The following is a 24,310-nucleotide window of genomic DNA, read 5'->3' as shown; positions in this document are numbered from 1 at the left end:
TAACTGTAATTTTTTCATTATGAAAAACCTCATGTTTATGATTATGTGTACTGGCTATTTAAATAGTTTAAAAAAAAAAAATTTATTAAACGGTGCACTTTTATAAATTTCTTGTCATTATATTCTATTTTAATAATTTATCTCTTTCATTTATTTATTTATTTTTAATTTAAGGTTCTACATCTTACTATCTCAGTTCAAATTCAGAAATGGAATAGAACTTTGTGTAATTATAATTCTAAATCCTTAATTTTACATTAAATTTACAGTTCTAGTTTTCAGAAATTAAAAAAATTAAATATAAGTAAATTTAATAGAAGACAATTCTCAGTTAAATTCGGACTAACATGAGATTAAATAAAAACTTACTACAACTATTACCATAATTAGTAATATTATATATATATATATATATATATATATATGTATATATATATAATTACATTGTCTAAAAAAGAGAAAATGACAGGAGAGAATGTGACTGCATCAGATTCATAGATCATCCAGAACATTTAATGAAATCACTGAAAAGAGACCATCATTACATCCAAAAATGATGACACAAATTTGATAAAAGGGAATGTAATTGACACTGATTTGAAATCACTATTGAAATAATTGAAAGTCTATTTCTTTCTAAGAGGTAAAGACAATAATTTCTTAAACAGGTATGATAGGACAAACAAACAAACGGACATCAAAATAGGCCAAGCATGTATTCAGGTTGATATATTACTATTTTAAAAAAGGGGGAAAGCAAGAGGGGGAAAAAACTACATTAAATAAGGGCTAACTGAGCAGCCCTAATAAATGCATCACGACCATTCCTCCATATTCTAACGGTGCAGAGAAATACACCGAATACAGAATCCATTTCCATGATGTGGAGTAACAGTCCCTTCTTACTTGAGAGTTTCAGTAAATCAGTACTCAGAGTGGTTTAAGGAATCTGGTATCAGATCGGGTTCAGTAGCAGGATACAATTCCAAGGATTGTACATTCAACATTTCAGAGCAGTAAACAAGGATTGACAAGACACGAAAATAGCAGGTATTCAAGCAGAGCCTCAGAACACTGGCACAGCATAACAGGCCATAAATAATTCAGTCAGTGCCAATGCACAGCATATCAGACTCATGTTCAGCAAATGTGCTCAATGACCTCCATTTCATTCAGTTCACTTGCTGTGCATTTCCTCCTGTAGCAGCGAGCGGGCAACATGACAAGATGCAGTTTTCTACAATCATTTTTAAGGTGTCACCTGGTTGGAAGGTCCAGGTTGTGAAAAGGAGTTAGGGAGAGAAGTGGTTTTCCAATGATTTACCAATGAACATCTCTTTGTTTTTTTCAGAATGACCTGAGTGTGTTGCTTGACCTAATAAGTGAGGTCTCACCAGCATGCCACTGTTTGAAATGCAATGCCTATTAATAATGCAAATGGAATGCAAAAACATCTTATTAAATTAAAACATCTTGTGATTTGTCTGTGAACCACTGTCCAATAATGTAGAACAAGCTTAGAAAATGAATGCATGTGGCTACATAAATTTATAACAAAAAAATGTATCAAACCATTAAGTCACTAGTCACTATTTTGTGTGTGTGTGTGTGTGTGTGTGAGAGAGAGTGTGTGTGTGTGTGTATGTATGTGTATATATGTATGCATATATCTACAGTGCCCTCCATAAGTATTGGAACAGTAAAGACAACATTGCTCTGTTGGCTGTGGAGTCAAGACATTTGCAAATATGATTAAAAGATGAATATGAGACAAAACTACAGAATGTCGCATTTTATTATTAGCCGTTTCAACACATACATGTTTTAACCAAATAAAAAGAACAGCACTTTTAGAGTTCATCCCACTCATTGATGTGAGCATAAGTATTGGGACAGTTGAACATAAGGCAGATATAAAAGATTAAAAGCTATTATTTATTTGCAGATCTCTTGCGCACAATCACAGCAGTGAGTCTGTGACACATAGACATCTCCAGACTCTTGGTCTCATCCTTTGAAATACTTTTCCCAGCCTTTAATGCAGACAATTCCAGTTGTTGCTTGTTTTGGGGAGTTTCTGCCTTTACTCTCCTCTCCAGCTGGTGAAATTCATGTTCGATCGGATTTAAATCTGGAGATTGACTTGGGCAATCTAAGACTTTCCATTTCTTTGCCCTTATAAATTCCTTGACTGAACTGGCAGGGTGTTTTGGGTCATTGTCCTGATGCAATATGAAGTACTTCCCAATGAATCTGGTGGCATTTTCTTGAATATTGGTAGGCAAGATGGTTTTGTACCCTTCCAAATTCATTCTGCTACCGTCATCATACATTAAGTCATCAGTAAAGTTGAGAGGGCCTGTTCCAGAGGTAGCCATGCATGCCCATGCCATGACACCACCTCCACCATGCTTTACAGATGAGGCTGTATGCTTGGGATCATTGCAGTTCCCTTTTTTCTCCACATTTTTGCTTTCCCATCACTTAGATAAAGGTTCATCTTTGTCTCATTGGTCCATAAACACAGGTCCAAAACTCTTCTGGCTCACCTTTGTGCTGTTTTGCAAACTCTAATCTTGCCTTTCTATTTTTGGTGCTGGTCAGGGGTTTGCATCTTTCTGTGTAGCATCTGTAATTCTGTCTCAATGTCTCCTGAGGACAGTAGATTGTCAGAGCATCACCCCAGCTTTCTGGAAGTTGTTGGTGATTTTACAGACATGTCTTTTAGGGTTCATTTTCACAGCTTTTATGATTTGCCTGTAATCAACTACTGTTGTTTTCTCAGCCGATCAGGTCGTTGTTGGTTGCTGGTGATTTCCAAACTCTTGATTTCTCCATGCCCTTTGTTTTTGCTAGAGCTCTAACTGACTTCCTCTTTTCTTTCAGCATCCAAATTGCTTGTTTTTCTCTCAAAGTCAGCTCCCTCATCTTCATCCTGGTTTGTGTGTGTCATCATCGAATGCAAGATTCAGAATACAGAAGTAATGGATATAACTGATATGATATATTGCCTGCTTTTAATATCTGAAGAATTAATGCAACAGGACACAGCTGATCACTTAGAAAGACCTGTGAGGCAACTGATCCAATACTTATGCTCACATCAGATAGAGGGATGTAACTCTAAAAGTGCTGAAGTTCTTAGCTGGTAAAACATCTGTTTTGAATCACCCAATAACAAAAAGTGACATTCTTTAGTTTTGTCTCATATTCATCTTTTAATCATATTTGTAAATGTCTTGACTCCACAGCCAACAGAGCAATTTTGTCTTTAATGTTCCAATACTTTTGGAGGGCACTGTATATCTATATCTATATGTCTATATCTATATATATATATATCTATCTATCTATATATATATATATATATATATATATATATATATATATATGCATATGTATCTATATATCTATATATATATATATATGCAATGGTCCTTGAAAAGATTTCAAGTAATAACTCATTCTTCTACATAGTGGTTGATTTTGGTAAAAGCTTAACACAATTCCCCTCAAAGATTATGTGAAGGCAGTTACACGCTCAGGGTCACTAAACTGAGTTTATCCAATGCAGCATATTAAAACCTGCCTTCATCCTCATCCTCATCCTCAAGAGGCATTAGACCCAACAGCAACAGACCCAACAGAGTCTCAAGAAAGTGCACGAGTTGCTTCATTTCAAATCTTTTAATTCCAGTGTATTTGTTGATCTGGGAGTATCTTTTCAATTGATTTAAATTCATGTTATATATAATATTGTTAGTGCTATTTATATTAGTGTAAATTGTGTTTTTTTTTTAATAATTTTGAAGATTATGAGGGTTGGCAGGAGGTTCTCCCTTTTCCTCAAACAATCAAAATTCCCATATATTTATTTTGCTTAGAAAGCATCTTTGATATTTTTAAGCTGCCTGACAGCCAAATCTACAGGAAGTCTGAATTTGAGATGGCTGAGGCGGCCCAAGATACGCAGGACACCTTCAAAGCCTGTTTGGGCCATGCAGCTCCAGGGCTGGTAGTGTGAGTGTATGAGCGTCCCAGACTTACACAGCAGGTTGAGCCAGGACACAAGCCTCTGCTCATTGAGCGCCATGCACACTAAGGCCTTAAACTCAGAGTCCGCGCTGCGCTTGAATCGCCCATGCTCTTTAAGAACTGTATGGATGGCCCATAACAGAGACTGCTTGGGCGTGACCGTCACAGGACCGCCCCCTACAGGTAAACTGAAGGATTGAGAGAGCTGGCGGGCGGGCGACTCCACAAACGCCTGGCCATTTTTGGAATGATAGTACTTGATGAAAAGTTCCCAGGGATGCAGGGTCTGGGGAGAAGAGCTGAAGGGCAGCAGACAGGAAATAGGGGCGAGGACCAGGCTCATGCCTTGAGAAGGAGCATACAGTCCATGGGCCAGCAGGTCCCTGAGCGCCAGGGCCAGTTCTTTACGCACAGAAGCGGTGAGTTCGTCCCGAGGTTCTCCGGGCGTCAGGCAGGCGGAGTAGCTGACCACGTGTTCGTCCTGAGAGCTGGGCTGCTGTTGGGAGGCTAGCAGACGTACACGCTCCACAGCTCCTTCGAGTTTCTGCAGCAGGGGGCCGTAATCTTGAGTCTCGCCACCCTGAGACCACATGTTCTGGGGCACGTGACCCGCGGCGCATCCGAACTGACTCAGAGCAAAGATCTGCAGCACTGCTAAGGCTTTCTGGATCAGCTGAAGCCCGGTTTCCCGCATCCTCTGGGCCTGTTCAGGATCCCCTTTGGACACAGAGAAGGGATTTAAAGTTACACATGTCTTAGCTGTAAAATCAAATATAAAAGTATTATGAAGTGAAGTATAATTACCTCGCTTCATCCCTCCAGTGGCTCCAGTGTTTGGTCCAGCAGCACGGGTCTGTTGACTCTTCACACAATCATTTAACAGAGGGTTCCCCACTTCATCTGAGAGGAGCAAGATCAAGATCGTATTCTAATTGTATTTATGTTGCTCCAAATAGCCTCATCAAACTTAAAGCACAGGAAACAGTACAGCGGGCTCTTCAAAGCCTAATGATATTCACTACTGTTCAAAAGTTTGGGGTTAGTAAGACTTTTTATTATTAGGTGGAAAGAGTATGAAAATATTCTACTCAAGTAAAAGTACATTACATTAATGAAATTTTACTTAAGTACAAGTAAAAGTACCAGTCTAAAAATATACTCAAGTAAAAAGTAGCCCATTTAAAATTTACTCAGGAGTAAAAACTATTTAGTTACATTTTAACAGTGGGAGGGAGGCAAAAATGGGATAGGCCAAGGGTGCCAAACTCAGTTCCTGGAGGGCCACAGCCCTGCACAGTTTAGATATAACCCTAATTAAACACATCTGATCCAGATAATCTAATCATTTAGGCTTATTTGAAAACTACATGGTATGTGTGTTGGAGCAGGGTTGGAACTAAACTCAGCAGGGCTGCGGCCCTACAGGAACTGAGTTTGACACCCCTGGGATAGGCCTATAAATCTCAAACTAGTTGTTTTTAATTAAAGGAATCAGTTATTTAGAATAATAAGACATTTGGGCTGTTAACAGGCAAATGAAATCAGTAACAACAAAATTCATCTTTGCAATGGAGAGGAAACACAGAAGCTTCATCTGAAGTGGCATAGATGTCTTTACACAGTTTAATGCAGGACAGAAATGCATTTAGCCTGCAGTTACAAATGCAGAAATAGTGTTTTGATAAATAAAACATAAAATGTTGAATACTCGTTTGAAATTATAAAAAAAATTAAATAAAAAGATACTTTAAGTGTGAAATTAAAACCGCCAGTAGGTGTCACTTATTAACAGTAAGTCACTGTTAATAAGTGAGTCATTGGGATTGAACCGAATCATTTAAACGGTTGATTCACTCAGGAACGAAACACGGTCATTGCTCAGAGATGCAAAACTGTGCTATGGTGGCTGTGTGTCAACTTTTAATGATAATAATAATTATCTGCAAGTAAAATGTTTCAAGAGCACCAAATCAGCATTTAAGAATGTTTCATGAAAGATCATAAGAATTAATATTCAGAAAATATTATTCAAATGAGAACACAAACTTGAACTGAACTGGTTCAACAACTGACTCGTTTCATAATTGATGAACTTTGCAACACTGACACTGTTATTAAACTAAACTGATTCAACACTGAATCTGAATTACGTAGGATAATGACACTGTTGTCTGCTGTAGAGCTGCTTTATAGCTGAAACTGAGTTTGTTACATAATTAATGAATATATTTTTTCTGTTTATAACTGTGAAGCCGCTTGGAAGCAATCTGTATTGTATAAAGTGCTATTTAATAAATTAAACTTGACAAAAAACTGGAGTAATGCTGCAATTTAGCTTTGATATCACAGGAATAAATTACATTTTAAAATATAAAATAGAAATTGCAAAAACAACACAATTACTGTATTTGATCAAATAAATGCAGCCTTGGCATGATTAAGACTTTTTTTTTTTCTCTTTTTTTTTTTCAAAAACATCAAAAATCTAACAGACTCCAAACTTTTGAATGTTAGTGTGTATTTGACTAAATATGACAAAAACGAGCATCACATCACTGACCCATAAGCAGACCTCCTCACCCTGTATGAAGTTAATGAACATCTCCAGGTCTCTGATTTGGGTCTTGAGCTGCTCAACCAGCTGCTCTTTGACTCGAGCCGGGTTGACTATCTGAGCTATAGCGGCGTCCACTCTCTGTCGGAGCTCCTCTGGAGTGAGGTTCCCAATGTCTTCATTCAGGTTCACGTCCAGCTTCTTAATCAGCTCATCAATGATCACCTACAGTATTGAGGTGGACAGACACTAAATAAAATACCCCTGCAACGGTTTAAAGAGTAATTACCTACACCAATACATCTTCAAATGACTTTCAGAATGACGTCAACAGCATGAGAGCGCATTATCAGACGGACCCTCTGTCTCTCCATGACCACAGACTGAGGCAGTGAGTCATAGCTGCCCTCCTGGTAGGCGAAGCGTTCCAGGTCGTCGAGTTGAGTCTTCAGCTGGAAAATCAGCTCCTTCTGCTTCTTTCTCTGAGCTTCCAAGCGTTCCCTCTTCTCTCGTTCACTCTGCATATTATAAAAACAAAAACACAGTCAAACAAACTTTAAAAACCTAAAGCCAAACTTAAAATATCCACAGTGTTTACATTGTAGCTAGCTGAACATATTTGCATATGCTCTGGTGAAGGATAATGAGCTTTTAATTAGTTTGCTTCATTTGGTTTAGCTTTGCTTATCCAAAAATCCAAAGCAATTCAGAATTACAATAAACACAACATAGTTATAGTTTAACAACAGTCCTGTTAAGCTTGTACATTTAAGTCCCCGGGGAACAAAATGTAACTGATTAATATAAAAAAGAAAAAGAGACCGAACAAAACCAAACCAAGTATGAACTCTTATCATATCAGGAATACTTAAAGTAAACACTGAAGTTTAAAGAAAGACTGCACAAGGGTCATGTTCATAGTACTCACCAATGCATCCTGCAAGCAAAGAGTGCAGAGGAGGAAATAAGAAGAAAAGAATGCATTTTAATGGCAGTAACAAGATACTCCAGCAGGAAGAAATACGGGAGAAACGTGACTTCCAAATGTTCCTTGTATATTGTTTACTGTGATGTTTATCACGATACTGTGTTGATTATTTTTAAGAGGGTGTTGATTTAGTTGCTTGAATGACACAGAAGCAAGCCTTTTAACAAAAGAGATGCAGACAAATTGAATGCAAACTGAATATTATATAGTCTGATCATGTGTGAATGAAAGGGGTTTTTGTAATTATGGTGTATCACAGGTGCATATTGTTACTGTAAGTCAGGAACTGTTTACTATTGTAAAAGGCTAATTGAAAACAAAACAACACTGATGACACTGTAGATCAGGGGCCTGTTTCATAAAACAAGTTTACCAAATAAGCCAGGCTTATTTTAGTTAGTCTGACTTATTGTCAGTTGATTTAGTTCAAAATAAGTCAGACTAACTGAAATAAGCCTGGCTTATTTGGTAAACTTGTTTTATGAAACAGCCCCCGGTCACCTGAAAGAGGTTTTCAAATTGGAGTGCACTAAAAAGTTTAGAAAGACAGTGTTAAAATGTAAAAAAAAAACAAAAACAAAAAAACAAAAGCAAATAAATAATACATCTAACAGTACAGTAATAGCTGTGACAGCTATGAGTAGAAAAAATACTAATTTTTTAGAAAAATACTCAGACTTATATTAGACTCATATTTTCCAAATAATAATTTGTCCAGTGTAATTTGGGTCTTTATACAAAAAACAAACAAACAAACAAAAAGCTGTAATGTTTTTTAAATTATAGGATGGGGTCCCTCACATGAAGATGATCATATTTGGGGCCAGTGGTGTCTAAAATATTGAAAAGCCCTAATGTAGATCACATGTATTTGAGATGGTTTCATGCCATTCTCCTACAAAGCACTTGTTTTGAGTCATATTTGAGATTTGGTGAATAAATTGCCTCACTTCAGGGGGAGGGGTCTTATCTAACTTAAACTGGTCTAGCTGGACCCCCAGCCTGGCCAAGCTGGTATTTATCTGGATTGCCAACTGGTTTCACAGCCTGGCCAGCTGAAAGCCACCAACCCCTTTCAAAAGACAAGTCTGACCAGACTGAGAGACCAGGTCTTGGGTTTTGGGAGACCTTGGTTTGGTTTACAATGTTCTGTTTTTCTGCAGTTAGACTTCACTACGACAGAAAACAACGGAACTCACAGAGTTTTCCAGCATCTGAGCATCCTGTGCCCTGCAGACTATGACATGAGGGCATCCTTGGAAGGCAAACTCCTCCAGCTCCAGCAGCATCCTCTCTTTCTCGTCGCTCTGCGCGTGGACGATCTGTTTCAGCCGAAACTGCACTTGAGCGAAGTGAGACGTTAATGCGAGGAGCGACGAGTTCAGCTGCTCCTGCTCATCCTCCAGCTTCCGCAGCCTGGATACCATGCCTGCATCGCTGCACGACACAGAGCCAGCCTGCGTGCCCCGCTTCCACTGCTCATCCTCTGGGTTGGCCACGGCTCCCACCGGCGCCCAGCGCTCCCCGGCTCCCGCGAAGGCAGCTTCGCTGTCGGAAGTGGACAGATCCTCCGTCGACATGTGACCGATAGCAGAGGCAGACAGCCTGGCTGTCTTTTACCGAAAACAACCTCGACCAACTTAATTAATGCGCAACTGTTGAATGTGAATTCAGAGTATAAGCCGCCGCTGCTTTAGCAGGTGCAGCGCAGTGTAATAACTTACGTCTTCAGAAAACATTGCAACGTAATCGAAACGACTGGGATCTTGAGGTAATATGGAACCAACGCAGCAGAGTTCCATCGAACGCGCGCCGTTCTATCAACATGTTTTGTGTATCGACGAATGCGTGGGCAGGATGTTTACGTCAGTGCGTCATGACGTCAGAGAAACGCACAGTTAGTTAAATCGAGGGCTTAACGATTTGTTGAGTTCTGCTGCCCTCTGTCTGTGTCTGCTATAGTTGCTGTCCTTCCAGGGTTTCTCTCTCTCTCTCTTTCCATTTTCTGTATTTCAGGGGTCTTTCTTATTACTCTGCAGAAGAATCAACCCATATTCCTGGTTTACTGCTCTTGTCTCTAACCAAGTAAGACAAACAAATAAGCTTAGGCTGGTCTGTTCTTTTTCTTTCTTTCTAATCACCCAGAAAATTATACAAGCTGTTTTTACAGATAAAGCAAGAAAAAGCAAAAATTGCAAGAAAGACTAAATACATTTATGGATTTGTTTTTACTTTTAAAATGTACATTCCCCACAAAACGTGACATGAAATAAATTGTGGAAAACTGGTTGATCAGTCGCAGCACCTACAATTTCTACCTTAATGTTAACCTACTTGATTTTGAAATAAAAATGGACATGGTATTTTCCCTTCATATTTGTAATTATTATATATTTTTATAAAATACAAAATAAATATAATTGACTATTGTAATAAATTAATATAAATTGAATACATTTGAATTAGGGTACATTTGAAAAAGAAAAGACGGTACAAAAGACAATACAATTTCCTTTTATCTCTCTTTTATTTCTCTTTTAGAGCTGACAAGGTTTCAGATTGGTTTTACTTCAGAAAACTTTTTGTCATCTGTCACAATGCTCAATCAATATAACCAGCATTTAAATCAATGAAAAAGACAATACAAATCATGGTAAAGATCAAGACCTGCAATAAGAAAGTTACACAGAAAGGGTGATGTTTGTTATCTGAAGAGATTAATTTGATATGTTTCCTTATCCAGGGCAATGTGGTCATAATCACAAGACTGCATGATGTCTGAAAAATGTAACCTGTAAACCTTTGAGGCCTGTGATATTTGTAAATGCCAAGTTACAATGACAGACGTGTGAATTAAATCCAACCACTAGAGGTCATCTATGCTTCAATATGTTACATCTTTCTATCATTTCATAGTCAAATTACTCTTCAGATAAAACTGAGCAGTAACCAAAACACTGGAAACTATGCAAAACTATGAACAATGTACACTTTACAAATAATGACCCATTCTTAAAATGTACAAATGGCTCAGTGGATCAAATTTAGCTGGTATTACTGACAGACAATGGAAACAGATATTAACCATCATATTCAGCCCTAATGAAACTTTCTCCAGCAAATAAAATCAACCTTTTGCAGAAAAACGGTCTGATTATCTTTGATTAGTACTTTAATAAATGAAACATTTTTAAAAGTCTGACATTTTAGGGAGTGTTGGCCATTTAAGCGAGTGAGTGGGAATAACCCAGGTGTTAGGGGTTTTGTTGTTGTTGTTGTTTTTACAGAGTAATAGCTCGTTTATTTTTGGAGAAGAACACCCTCCAGTTGTACCAGTTGTTCCAGTCAAAGCCTACGGCTGAAGTACAAGTTCCACCCGCACCACATTTGTATCCAGCAGGGCAGCAGTGTTTCATATCATCACAGCACTCGGCCTTTAGAGAGAGAAGATAACAAATGAAAGAAAGGAGTAAGAGAAAGTACAAGATAAACATTTACAGTTTGAATAATGTTAACATAAAACTAATGACTGCCATTTGAATTTACAGAAAAGTCAATAGAACAAAAATCACAAGACAGTGGGCTCGTTTCTATGAATATATTCAAGGGTATTCATTCTTCGATCCAACTATTATGCACTGGAACCCTTAACTGACATCTTTAACCCATTAACTTCTTCAAATTAATTTTGAACAATTAAATCAAACTTTTTAAGGTCTAATGCATTACTGTACCTTTGGAGATGGGCAACAGCCCCAGGTGGTCTGGGAGGTTGGACAACAGGTCTCACTATCTTTGCAACTATATCCACCTCCACACTGACTGTCCTTTTCTGAGACGCGTGACTGTGGCTTTTGGTCATCAATGTGGGCAAGTGGGACTATTTCCACATGCAGCCAGGTGCTTTTAATGCAGGAGCGTCTACGCAGGTCACACCTGTAGCCTTTGGGACAGCAGTGCTCCTGGTCTGGGCAGCAAACAGCCTATGGAAAATAAGAGGCGCATTAAATATTTTGAACATGAATAGATTTTCTGTAGCTAATCCATATACACATGTTCTTACCTCAGGAAGAGGGCAGCAGCCCCATTCTCCCGTGGACAGATGGCAGCAGGTCGAATCTGCAGAGCAACTCAACAGCTCGTCGCACTCAACAGCGCCGAGGTCCAAGCTTGGAGCCGGTGTGCTTTGAGCGGAAAGTTTATTGTACCAGGGGATAACAACATCTCCCTTGATGCAAGACACCATGGTCACATCACACTTATAGTTAGCCGGACAACAGTGTTCCCCATCTGTGCAACATACAGCCTGAGAAAAAATGAGAAAAAGATTCAAGCTGAAAACATATGGGCAATCTGACCTTCACAACATGAACTGTTTGTTTTAAAATTTGCAAAACAAATTGCATATAGCCTATTTCCATATAAAAATGTTTGTGGTCAGTAAGATTTTTTTCACCTTTGTGAAAGTCTCTTATTCTCACCAAGGCTGTGCTTATTTGATAAAACCAAAAAAAAATGCAAACAATTTGAAAGAGCTGTTTTGTAATGTAGTTTATTTCTGTGATGGCAAAATAAATTTTCAACTGCCATTACTCTGTGTCACATTGTCCTTCAGAAATCATTCTAATATGCTGATTTGATGCTTGAGAAAATTTCTCAAAACAGCACAACAATGTTGAAAATGTTGTGCTGCTTAATATTTTTGATATTCATGATTTTTAAAATGATTCTTAGAGCTCCAAAAGAACAGCATTTATTTGGAACAGAAATATTTATGTAACATTTTAAATGTCTTTACTGTCTTTTGATCAAAAGTATTGTACTTTTGTATCTATTTTCGAGTCAGTGAGGACTGTGCATCTGTGTTGCACGCACACGGAAGTACCTGGAACTATATATACACTCAAAACAAAGGGCCTTTTTAATAGATACGAAATCATGATGATACAACCAGAAAAACAGGTAGTTTAGTAAAACAACAACCTGCGGAACATGGCTTTACGTGAGAATTTAGAAGATGTTTAGCACAAATAAACATCTCTGTGTTGTATATAACAGAGTCACACTCACATTAGGCAGAGGGCAACAGCCCCATTTGTTGGTTTTTGCAATAAGACAGCAAGTAGTGTAATCTGGACAGGAAGTTTGTGAATCACATGGAACCCTGCTATTGTACTTCCCCACTCTGTCTTTCACTTCCCCGTGCTGTCTCTGTTCCTCCTTAGCTGAGGGTGGGTTAATGTCTGACATAGGTACAGATGTGGTGTTGCTAGTGCATGTGAGTGTTACAAAGTCACAAGTGGTGCTGTGTGGACAGCAGTGGAATTTATCCTTACAACACACAGCCTGCAGACAGAAAAACCTGACTTTTAGTTATTTTTTATGATTAATTCTTTATAATTATATATGCACTATTAGTATGTGATAGAACTAGTCTAAAGAAGCTTAGTGCCTTTTGGCTGCAAAATTCATTTTCCATGGGTATTTTACAATTTAAACATCAGTCAACAAGATAAAAACACTTGTATCAAAATGTATATAGAATCTTAAAGCTTGTTTTAATAAATCTAATATAAAAGTACTGAGGTTTATGCTTTTAAAACTTTTTTTGCTTATTTGCACTACCATTCAAAAGTTTGGGGTCAATAAGATTTTTTTTTAAATAAATTAAATTGTCTGAAAATAGGTCTGCGACAGTTTGGTTTCACAAATAAATGTTGCTGAGCACTTGAAGAATATCATTGTGAAAGAGGGACTGAGGAATATCACCAAGAGTAATAAAATTCAAAGTTGAAAATGGAGTGTGTATTTTCTCATTTGGTTACTCATGCAAGATTAGATCCTCTGAGACATACTGTACCTCAGGCAAAGGACAGCAGCCCCAGTCTCCATCAGTGTTCTTACAGCAAGTGTTGGAATCAGGACAAACATGACTAGAGTCGCAGTTCACGTTCCCAGGTGACCTCTGACCTGCTCTAGGGAGAGCAGGCAGCTTCTCGAACCAGGGCTGAGACCCTGAAGGTTCGTCACAAGACCCGGCAGCAACGTTACATGTCGTATCATGAGGACAGCAGTGGACGAAGTCATCACAACACACGGCCTATTCAGAAAATAGAATATCAAAATATATCTTCTTTTGTGTTCCAAAGAAGAAAGAAAGGTTAACAGAATTATTATTAAAGGCTGTTAAAGGAGGTTGGAATCAGAGGACAGGCTCAGTGGAAGACCATCAAAGACCTTGCAACTGCTACCGAAAGAAGCAGTCACTGGCTGTGGCTGAAGCAGAAGGAGACTGTATGGGCTCACAAGTGACCTCATGGAGCCTGAAGTTCGACACACACCCAGGTCTGATCAGCCTGTGGTGGGCCAGCCTCAGGTGAGGGTGTATTGTGATAAAAGACAGAAACACCCAATGAAGCCGGGGTGCACAACTGATGATGTGTCGTATTGGAGGCACCAGGCGGTCATCCCCCAATTTAACCCCACCCAAGAGGACATCTCCAACAATAGTGCTTGCTGAATGTCAAGGGATTCTAACATCTAGTCCTAGTAAATATATATACTGTGTAGATCAGGTGATTTACCTGTGGCAGAGGACAACAGGCCCATCCTCCTTCTTTAGTCTTACAGCATGTGCTTCCATCTGGACAAGATTTGGTGCTATCACAGCAAACATCTGAATGTACCGAAGACACCAGAAAAGATAAAGACAATTCAAGAACAAATAAAATGGTAGTTTTATATTGTGTCTGTGTGTGCTGGATTCAGTGCTTTGATCTACCTTGTGTAACAGCCTCATTCTGACTGCTGATCGGTTTGACAGGCAGCTTCTCGAACCAGGGCTGAGATCCTGAAGGTCCGTCACAAGACCCGGCAGCAACGTTACATGTCGTATCATGAGGACAGCAGTGGACGAAGTCATCACAACACACGGCCTATTGAGAAAATAGAATATCAAAATATATCTTCTTTTGTGTTCCAAAGAAGAAAGAAAGGTTAACAGAATTATTATTAAAGGCTGTTAAAGGAGGTTGGAATCAGAGGACAGGCTCAGCGGAAGACCATCAAAGACCTTGCAACTGCTACCGAAAGAAGCAGTCACTGGCTGTGGCTGAAGCAGAAGGAGACTGTATGGGCTCACAAGTGACCTCATGGAGCCTGAAGTTCGACACACACCCAGGTCTGATCAGCCTGTGGTGGGCCAGCCTCAGGTGAGGGTGTATTGTGATAAAAGACAGAAACACCCAATGAAGCCGGGGTGCACAACTGATGATGTGTCGTATTGGAGGCACCAGGCGGTCATCCCCCAATTTAACCCCACCCAAGAGGACATCTCCAACAATAGTGCTTGCTGAATGTCAAGGGATTCTAACATCTAGTCCTAGTAAATATATATACTGTGTAGATCAGGTGATTTACCTGTGGCAGAGGACAACAAGCCCATCCTCCTTCTTTAGTCTTACAGCATGTGCTTCCATCTGGACAAGATTTGGTGCTATCACAGCAAACATCTGAATGCACCGAAGACACCAGAAAAGATAAAGACAATTCAAGAACAAATAAAATGGTAGTTTTATACTGTGTCTGTGTGTGCTGGATTCAATGCTTTGATCTACCTTGTGTAACAGCCTCATTCTGACTGCTGATCGGTTTGACAGGCAGCTTCTCGAACCAGGGCTGAGATCCTGAAGAGTCCTCACACGTCCCAGCAGCAACGTTACATGTCGTATCATGAGGACAGCAGTGGACGAAGTCATCACAACACACGGCCTATAGAGCAAATGGAGTTATCTTATCAAAATATCTTATTTTGTGTTACACAGAAGAAAGAAAGGTTAAAAGAATTATTATTCTGTGAACTATTAGGTAACACTTTATTTTAAGGTGGCCTTGTTACATGTTACATGTACTTACTATTATAATAACAATAAATTATGCGTAATTACTTGCAAGTAACCCTAATCCTAACCAGTAAGTACATGTAGTAAATTAATATTACTCAGTACTTAAATATATAATTACACTGCAACAAAGACACCTTAAAAATAAAGTGTAACCAATTATTCCTTTAATAGATCAGGTGATTTACCTGTGGCAGAGGACAGCAGGCCCATCCTCCTTCTTTAGTCTTACAGCATGTGCTTCCATCTGGACAAGATTTGGTGCTATCACAGGAAACATCTGAATGCACCGAAGAAACCAGAAAAGATAAAGACAGTTCAAGAACAAATAAAATGGTAGTTTTATACTGTGTCTGTGTGTGCTGGATTCAGTGCTTTGATCTACCTTGTGTAACAGCCTCATTCTGACTGCTGATCGGTTTGACAGGCAGCTTCTCGAACCAGGGCTGAGATCCTGAAGAGTCCTCACACGTCCCAGCAGCAACGTTACATTTCTGACCATGAGGACAGCAGTGGATGAAGTCTTCACAACACACGGCCTATAGAGCAAATGGAGTTATCTTATCAAAATATCTTGTTTTTTGTTCCACAGAAGAAAGAAAGGTTAAAAGAATCATTCTTTGAAATATTTGGTAACACTTTATTTTAAGGTGGCCTTGTTACACGTTACATGTACTTACTATTATAATAACAATAAATAATTCATAATTACTTGCAAATAACCCTAAACCAAACCCTAATCCTAACCAGTAAGTACATGTAGAAAATTAATATTACTCAGTACTTAAATATATAATTACACTGTAACAAAGACACCTTAAAATAAAGTGTAACCAATTATTCCTTTAATAGATCAGGTGATTTACCTGTGGCAGAGGACAGCAGGCCCATTCTCCTTCTTTAGTCTTACAGCATGTGCTTCCATCTGGACAGGCCGCAGTGTCATTGCAGGGAACATCAGAGGCTGAAGGTACAGAAAGTAAACAGAGTTTTATGTTAAATGTGTACTTGTGTGTTTCCGTTTCAGGCCTTTAGAGTGTTTGTTGACTTACTTTGTTTGTCTTGACTGATGATTGGCTGCACGGGCACATGTTCCACCCAGGGCTCAGCAGAACATGAAGAGTCCTCACACGTCCCAGCAGCAACGTTACATTTCTGACCATGAGGACAGCAGTGGATGAAGTCTTCACAACACACGGCCTATAGAGCAAATGTAGTTATCTTATCAAAATATCTTATTTTGTGTTCCACAGAAGAAAGAAAGGTTAAAAGAATTATTATTCTTTTAAATATTTGGTAACACTGTATTTTAAGGTGGCCTTGTTACTGTCACGGTGTACACACGAGGGAGGAACAAGGAACACGCATACGAGGAGGTAAACTCAAATAACATACTTTACTGAAGAAGACAGGGCAGGACAAGGCAAGGCAGACATCAAACACCGAGGAGTAACGAGTAAACTACTAATGACATAACGAAGACAGGAAACAAACCAAATATGGGCATAGAAACACAGGGCACACGTGGAAACACAAGACACACCCAACAGAGGACTGACATTACCCCCCCCTCCCGAAAGGCTCGTCCCGAGCCTACTCAGTTCCATCAGGGAGGGAGGGGGGGGGGGGCGCTCTGGAGGCCCCTCAGGACAGACACAGAAACATACACCGAACGGGGCCTCCAGCGCGAAACAGAAAGCCGAAGGCCGAGGTGTAGCTCAGGAGGCCATGGCAGGTGGTCTTCATGCCCATGGCCTCGTTCCTCGGCCCGGCCACTCCAGCCGAAACCGTTCTACCCTCCCCAAAAAAATTCCATGGGGCAGCTCGGGGGTATCAGGGTCCCAGGACCAAACAAAATGGAAAGTTAAAAGACCTTGGCCACTGGTCAATCCGGCGGCAGCCGGCTGCCACGACAACCACGGCGGCAGCCGGCCAACTGACCATCACAACGGCGGGGACCGGTGGGCTGGAGGAAGCCACAGCCGGCGACGGGCCGAGTGACTGCGGACGACGGGTTGGCCTTCCCCGCGAAACAGCAACTAGAGGGGCCGCGAACGGCGGGGTCGGCGAGCCGCGGACGGCGGCGTCATCTCCCACGAACGGCGGGGTCCGGTGAGCCGCGGACGGCGGCGTCATCTACTGCGATCGGCGGGGTCCGGTGAGCCGCGGACGGCGGCGTGATCTCCCGCGAACGGCAGCCTCCTCTCCAGCGACCGGCGGGCTCGGTGATCCGCGAACGGCGGCCTCACCTCCCGCGAACGGCGGGCTGGAGTGAGCGGTCGGCATGACTTGGGGGAGCCGCGGACGGTGGGTGGGCTTTCCCCACGGACCGCGGCGTGATCTCCCGCGAACGGCGGGCAAAACACAAAACAAACACTAGAAAAACTTGGACAAAACGAAGTGAAGGGACGACGCTTACTGTTGGGTCTGGTCTTCTGTCACGGTGTACACACGAGGGAGGAACAAGGAACACGCATACGAGGAGGTAAACTCAAATAACATACTTTACTGAAGAAGACAGGGCAGGACAAGGCAAGGCAGACATCAAACACCGAGGAGTAACGAGTAAACTACTAATGACATAACGAAGACAGGAAACAAACCAAATATGGGCATAGAAACACAGGGCACACGTGGAAACACAAGACACACCCAACAGAGGACTGACAGTTACACATTACATGTACTTACTATTATAATAACAATAAATAATTCATAATTACTTGCAAATAACCCTAAACCAAATCCTAATCCTAACCAGTAAGTACATGTAGAAAATTAATATTACTCAGTACTTAAATATATAATTACACTGTAAAAAAGACACCTTAAAATAAAGTGTAACCAATTATTCCTTTAATAGATCAGGTGATTTACCTGTGGCAGAGGACAGCAGGCCCATTCTCCTTCTTTAGTCTTACAGCATGTGCTTCCATCTGGACAGGCCGCAGTGTCATTGCAGGGAACATCAGAGGCTGAAGGTACAGAAAATACAGAAAGAGTTTTATGTTAAATGTGTACTTGTATGTTTCCGTTTCAGGCCTTTAGAGTGTTTGTTGACTTACTTTGTTTGTCTTGACTGATGATTGGCTGCACGGGCACATGTTCCACCCAGGGCTCAGCAGAACATGAAGAGTCCTCACACGTCCCAGCAGCAACGTTACATTTCTGACCATGAGGACAGCAGTGGATGAAGTCTTCACAACACACGGCCTACAGAACAAAATTACGATGTTCTTTTAACTTAGTACTCAAAATTTTAATACTTACAAAAAACAGAACTGTTTCAATTCAGGTATTTCTAAGTATTAAAAAAATTATATAATTGTCTTACATCGAAAATTCTCTGGAATACCATGGTATGTTTTTGTTACAGAATTTTCCAGAGTTACATATAATTCAAGACTCCTTAAAATGTAAAAATATGTAAAGACCTATTTAAACTGTTTTGGAAAAAACTCTTAAGAATAATATTATGGAAACAAAAATGTTTATTTTAAATATATTACATTTAGACTATAGTTTAAAAGTTTGGGGTCAATAACGCATTTTAGGAAATTAATACATTTACTGAGCAAAGATGCATTAAATTCAATCAAAAGATCAAAATTCACAGTAAGCACATTCATAACATTACAAAATATTTCTATTTGAAATAAATGCTGTTCTTTTCAGCATTTTATTCATCAAAGAATCCTGAAAAAAGTATGTTTCCACAAAAAACTGCTGTTTTCTACATTGATAATCATAAGAAATGTTTCTTGAGCAGCAAATCATCATATTAGAATGATTTGTGACACTGAAGACTGGAGTAATGATGCTTAAAATTCAGCTTTGCCATTTCAGGAATAAATTACATTTTAAAATGTATGAAAATAGAAATAAGTTACATTAAATTGTAATAATATGTCATAAAATCCCAAATTTTTTGATTACATAAATGCAGCATTGGTGAGCATAAGATAAATCTGTCAAAAAAACAACAACTTCTGAATAAACATGTATATGGTCAAATTATTAAACTTTTATCTAAAATAATATATTTATGTTAGATGTATAACTTTTAAAGCAAATAATTACTTTTACAACCTACATCTGTTTTTTCTTAAGTTTTCTGTGGACCTTGTGATGCATATAACACCGTTTCAGGTGAACCGAGATTGAGTCCCGGCTCGTGGATCTTTCCTAATCCCATCCCTCCCACTTTGCTTCCTGTCTACTTACTGTCCCATTGTAATAAAAGGAAAAATGCCAAAAATAAATAAATCTGAGGACCCCCAAGCATCCCCAGTGCAAACAGTAGAGAGAAGGTCTTGGAGAAAGGTAATGGCTGAGCTAATTGTCCATAGTGTACAATTCTGCTAAAGTAGTAGATCAGGTGATTTACCTGTGGCAGAGGACAGCAGGCCCATTCTCCTTCTTTAGTCTTACAGCATGTGCTTCCATCTGGACAGGCCGCAGTGTCATTGCAGGGAACATCAGAGGCTGAATATAAAGAAAGCAATGACAGAAACCATTTGAGAAGTGTTATTATTTATGTGCACATATTTAAAACATGTATGTATGGCTATCTACAAATTTGCACATACTCTTTGGTAGTGCACCAGGCAATGTAGTCATTTGTTTGCCAGCAGTAATGATTTGTCTGGTTGTAGTGAGTTCAGCTTCAGCCCTCTTTTCTGCAGCTTTTGAAGAATAAGGGCAAAGAAACGAAAATGCTGAATTGCATTGGTGGATGTTATAAGAAAATTAATAACTCTTTGGTATATTAGCCTACGTTTGTGATCTTCCCATTCAGCTCTAAGACGAGCAGGGAACTTGGCCCACATAGGCAGCTCCTGATTGGTGGAGGACATGCATTTGGAGCCTTCAACATCACAGACACTGTCCTCTGGACAACAGTGGATTTTATCGTCACAACATACAGCCTACAGAAAACACAAACGACAGAGGAAAGAATGTGAATGAAAACATTTATGAACAAATTAAGAAAAGTTTATTCGGCAAGGATACTTGAATTTGATCAAAAGAGACAGAAGAGGCTTTTATATTGTTATTAAAAATTATTTTCAAATAAATGATGCTATTTTGAACTTTACATTCATCAAAGAATCACAGTTTCCACAAACGTATTGAGCAGAACAGCTGTCTTTATCATTGACAGTAACTAAATCAGCACATTAGAATGATTTCTCAAGGATCATGTGATACTAAAGACTGTAGTAATGAAAATTCACCTTTTCCATCACAAGAATAAAGTACAATATATCTTAAAATGTATCACAGAAATGCACTAGCTTTGATGGCTATTTTTAGTTTTTATTTTAAAATAAAGAAGAAATTCAGTTTCAAAATGTATATTTATTTAAATGTTTCTCAGACTGTGGAAAAACAGCTTAACTTTCTGAACTGAGAACTTTATGTCAACATGTCTCTGCACATATTACTGTATTTCATCTGGGCCGATACCTTTGGCATGGGGCAGCACGCCCACTGACCATCTTCTGTCTCACAACATGTGGTGTCCACAGGGCACTCTGAGGGCCCATTTCCACAAAGAACAGCCTTGACTGGTTCTATAAACAATCACAGGACAACACCATGAGCTGCACTTATATCCTATCCAAATTAATAGTTAATCTCACTACTGTAAACCTGTTATAAATTTAAATGAGATCTCCTTTAAATAAAGGATGTTTTAATCATGAAATGCTCTAGTCCACCTCTTCCATACCTTTTAGTTTGACACAGGAACTGCTGTCTGCACTGCATTCATGGTCTTTTGGGCAGCAGTGTTTCCCATCTGAGCACACAAGGCCCTGAAAAAGAGAAACATTGTATATGTTCTTATATATATTATATGGTATATGAAGAGTTCCAATGCAAAAGTCTCTAAAGGCCATCTTGGTCAAAAATGAGATAACGATTCTGAGTGAATGCTCTCCACTTATAGTTCATCAAGTACTTTCACTTCAAATGCGCTAAATCCCAGCCTCAACCCATTCAAAAGTACAAGTACTTACATAGAAACCTATACATACACTCTAAAAAATGCTTGGTTAAATCCAACCCATTCCTGGGTAAATATTGAACAGAAAACATGCTGTGTTGTTTTCAACCAATAATTGGGTTAAATGTTTAACCCAACCTTCTGGCCAGTAAACCAAACGCTGGGTTCGTCCATATTTTACCCAGCGCTGGGTTGTATTTAACCCAGCATTTTTTAGAGTGTAGCAGCCAGAAAGAAATGCTCATTTTAAAGAAAAACATCAGACGTACTTAGAGGCTTTTGCATCTGAACTCTTTATATATTCTTATAAAACAAAGTATAGAAAAGAGTACTGTATATCTCTAAGGTTCTGTTTTAGAAACACCACGCTTATTTTGTGACCAGGTGAGAGGCCATTCAATACACCATGTCATGGACAAGCAGCTTGTGGTTTGGGCCCTTGTTCCTGTAATAATATAGCTTACATGTGCTACGGGACAGCACCCATATGATGAAGTCATCAGCAGACAGGAGAACTCAGCAGGACAGAAGGAGCCATCGGGACAGGTGATGTCGTCTTCACTTGCAGGTAATGAGGGAATCATTCTGAACGACTGAGGAATGAGGATTGTTAAGTTCACCCAAAAAAAAACCTGTATCAGTTTGTTTCTTCTGTTGAACACAAAAGAAGACATTTTGAAGAAGGTTGGTCACCAAACAGTTGACGGTAGCCATTGACTGAAAAAAAAAAACTCAATAGCTACCATCTGTTTGGTTACCAACATTCTTCAAAATATCTTATTTTTTTTATGAGGTTGAGTAAATGAAGACAGAACTACCCATTTAAGACAAAACAAGCAGCTTTGAATACTCTTATTTAGACTCCTCACTTTGGGAAGGTCTGTCTGTTTAGCCGGTATCCTCTCCACAAACAGCAATGTATGTGTGGCGTTTATACACATGGAGTCCATGACACTGCACAGCATGTCTTCAGGACAGCAGTGCATGTGGTCCTCACAACACTCTCCCTATACACACACACAAACACAATTATACGCATACATGAGCTGATCATTCACACAAACATATTGGAAAGAGTTCATTGAGCAATACAGCACTGAAGCTGGACATTTGACAGACAACTTCCTGATTACAGCTTCATTTCTCTTTGAATTGCAAATTCATCAAAGAGTGATTTGCATGTTGATACTATACGGGTGCCTTATCATATCCCTTATTACAAGAGCTGACAGTGTGAATGTGTGTCAAAAAAGGGTGCTATTGAGGAATATATGAGAGAGGATAAATAACGAGTAACTACAGAGCACTAACTTTCATATCATTGAGCAGTTTACCTTCTCTTGTCTGATCTGAACTGCTTTCTACAACCTTATTGCATTTATAGAAGAGTACCTGACACTAATAGTCTGAAATGAAACTGTCTTTATGTATCTGCCACTAGTTCGGTCTCTCACGTGATGAAAAGGGCAGCAGCTGAACTCTCCGGTGAGATCCTGGCAGCATGTCTGGCCTGCCTCACACATTTCATTGTTGGGGCACTGCGAGCAAGCAACCAGAGTCACCAGAGCGAGGCCTAATGTCACTTTCAACATCTGGATGGAAAGAGAGAGAGACAAAGCATTAAAAGTAACAGATTTGAAATATGAAATGTGTCTGATGTGTTTTAGAGGACAATGATACAAACCTTCAATGTAATTGAAATAATTTACTGTCTCTCTTTTTTTTTTGAGCTATAACAATGCAAGCACATCATTTTAATTCTTGTATCACTTCCTCTTTCACATCTAGAAATTTGAAGCAAATGCTTACCAGAGAAACTATGCTGACCTTAGAAACAATAACTGAAACTCAGGATTATAAATGTCTCAGAGAAAGTGGTTCAAAGTCAACAAAATTTATTTTATTACACAGTTGGTGAGTGTCTTATTTTCTTATTTCTGATAGAGGGCAAACCAGGGCATCAGTCAATTAAATCTGTGTAGTTTTATTTCCTTTTCTTGACAAAAGGAATCCCTCTTATGAATGCCAACCAACCCACATTGCGACTGAGAGACCTAGGCACCTAGGCTTCTATTGTAGCAAAAAGGGGAACCTGTGAATGTGGTATTTTACCTTTTTTTAGTCACTGATTAATTTCAGTTGCTGTTTCTCACTGAGAATAATGCTTAAATTAAAAATCCATTCATTTCTGATTTTTTTTTTTAAATCTCTTCTGCAGTAAAAGAAAGAGAGAGGATGCACTTCAATTCAACTTACTTTTAATTGTTAAATGAACAGATGGATTAGTAAACGGCTGAAGGTGAAAGACCAGTCCGTGGATCCGTGGGCTCCAAGTTACCGATCTGTGAGCAGACAATGTTTTAGATTAAAAAAAAATTGAAAAATAAATCAATTGATTAAATTCATTGTTCAATTTAATTCTCTTTAACAGTTCACTACATCAGTATGCTACATAAAGTGAGTTAGTCCCTTGTAGGAAAAACATCTGCTGTAGCAACGAGTGACGTCTAATTCTGCATAATAAATCACAAAGAGCAAAGCACTTTTCCACAAAACTTCTACCATGCTGTTTGAAAATGCACAAAGGGGGGCTGAGACGAACGACGGAAACACAAGACCTACCTTGACCCCTCGCAACGTTTTTCCACCCTGTGCTCGAATTAATTAATGGTTGCCCCTTAAATGTAGAGTTCTGTCAAGCTCCGCCTATATTATAGAGGGCAGCCTTTGGATAATGTAGCTGTCTATCAGTAACTGAGGCGTGCCATCCGTGCTCGATACCAAAGTTTCCCTGCACCACAAAACCAGTGCCAATTTTTCGA

General features: G+C 39.3%; 2 protein-coding genes across 5 annotated transcripts; both read right to left on the bottom strand.

Annotated features, from left to right (window-relative positions):
* Positions 1-3,670: 3,670 nt before the first annotated feature.
* LOC306860433 (RUN domain-containing protein 1-like) lies at positions 3,671-9,448 on the bottom strand. Its single transcript, XM_079402151.1, has 6 exons — positions 9,302-9,448; positions 8,777-9,190; positions 6,949-7,107; positions 6,616-6,814; positions 4,840-4,935; positions 3,671-4,752 (listed from the first exon to the last, which is right to left on the bottom strand). Exons 1-6 carry the CDS (start codon positions 9,377-9,379, stop codon positions 3,881-3,883), a joined length of 1,818 nt encoding a protein of 605 aa, XP_079258277.1. The 5' UTR covers positions 9,380-9,448; the 3' UTR covers positions 3,671-3,880.
* A 627-nt stretch (positions 9,449-10,075) lies between these two features.
* Positions 10,076-24,174, bottom strand: LOC306868770 (progranulin-like). Of its 4 annotated transcripts, XM_079415115.1 has the most exons (25): positions 24,111-24,174; positions 23,745-23,830; positions 22,943-23,080; positions 22,358-22,495; positions 21,953-22,081; positions 21,213-21,297; positions 20,948-21,054; positions 20,256-20,406; positions 20,068-20,163; positions 19,866-19,963; positions 18,544-18,691; positions 18,356-18,453; positions 16,531-16,678; positions 16,345-16,442; positions 15,864-16,017; positions 15,667-15,758; positions 15,194-15,347; positions 14,997-15,088; positions 14,359-14,512; positions 14,162-14,253; positions 13,438-13,677; positions 12,648-12,923; positions 11,641-11,883; positions 11,312-11,560; positions 10,082-11,011 (listed from the first exon to the last, which is right to left on the bottom strand). In XM_079415115.1, exons 3-25 carry the CDS (start codon positions 23,078-23,080, stop codon positions 10,859-10,861), a joined length of 3,333 nt encoding a protein of 1,110 aa, XP_079271241.1. In that variant the 5' UTR covers positions 23,745-23,830; positions 24,111-24,174; the 3' UTR covers positions 10,082-10,858. The 4 variants fall into 4 exon arrangements, with proteins under 4 accessions (XP_079271243.1, XP_079271241.1, XP_079271242.1 ...); XM_079415117.1 differs by lacking the exon at positions 12,648-12,923 and having other exon boundaries at positions 10,076-11,011; XM_079415116.1 differs by lacking the exons at positions 14,162-14,253; positions 14,359-14,512.
* Positions 24,175-24,310: the final 136 nt, after the last annotated feature.

This window comes from Barbus barbus (genome assembly GCF_936440315.1).
Source record: "Barbus barbus genome assembly, chromosome: 4".
NCBI classification, from domain to species: Eukaryota; Metazoa; Chordata; class Actinopteri; order Cypriniformes; family Cyprinidae; genus Barbus; species Barbus barbus.
This window is presented reverse-complemented; position numbering and strand designations above follow the sequence as displayed.

What these genes read in the sequence shown, in the direction of transcription:
- LOC306860433 (XM_079402151.1), bottom strand. Translation starts at nt 9,379, where the DNA reads ATGGAACTCTGCTGCGTTGGTTCCATATTACCTCAAGATCCCAGTCGT. An exon ending in CTCAGATGCTGGAAAACTCT is followed by an intron (nt 7,108 to 8,776) that starts GTGAGTTCCGTT and finishes TATAATATGCAG; the next exon opens with AGTGAACGAGAGAAGAGGGA. An exon ending in TGGTCATGGAGAGACAGAGG is followed by an intron (nt 6,815 to 6,948) that starts GTCCGTCTGATA and finishes TCAATACTGTAG; the next exon opens with GTGATCATTGATGAGCTGAT.
- LOC306868770 (XM_079415115.1), bottom strand. Translation starts at nt 23,080, where the DNA reads ATGTTGAAAGTGACATTAGGCCTCGCTCTGGTGACTCTGGTTGCTTGC. An exon ending in TGAATGGGAAGATCACAAAC is followed by an intron (nt 20,164 to 20,255) that starts GTAGGCTAATAT and finishes ATTCTTCAAAAG; the next exon opens with CTGCAGAAAAGAGGGCTGAA. An exon ending in CCTGCTGTCCTCTGCCACAG is followed by an intron (nt 16,018 to 16,344) that starts GTAAATCACCTG and finishes TTTGCTCTATAG; the next exon opens with GCCGTGTGTTGTGAAGACTT.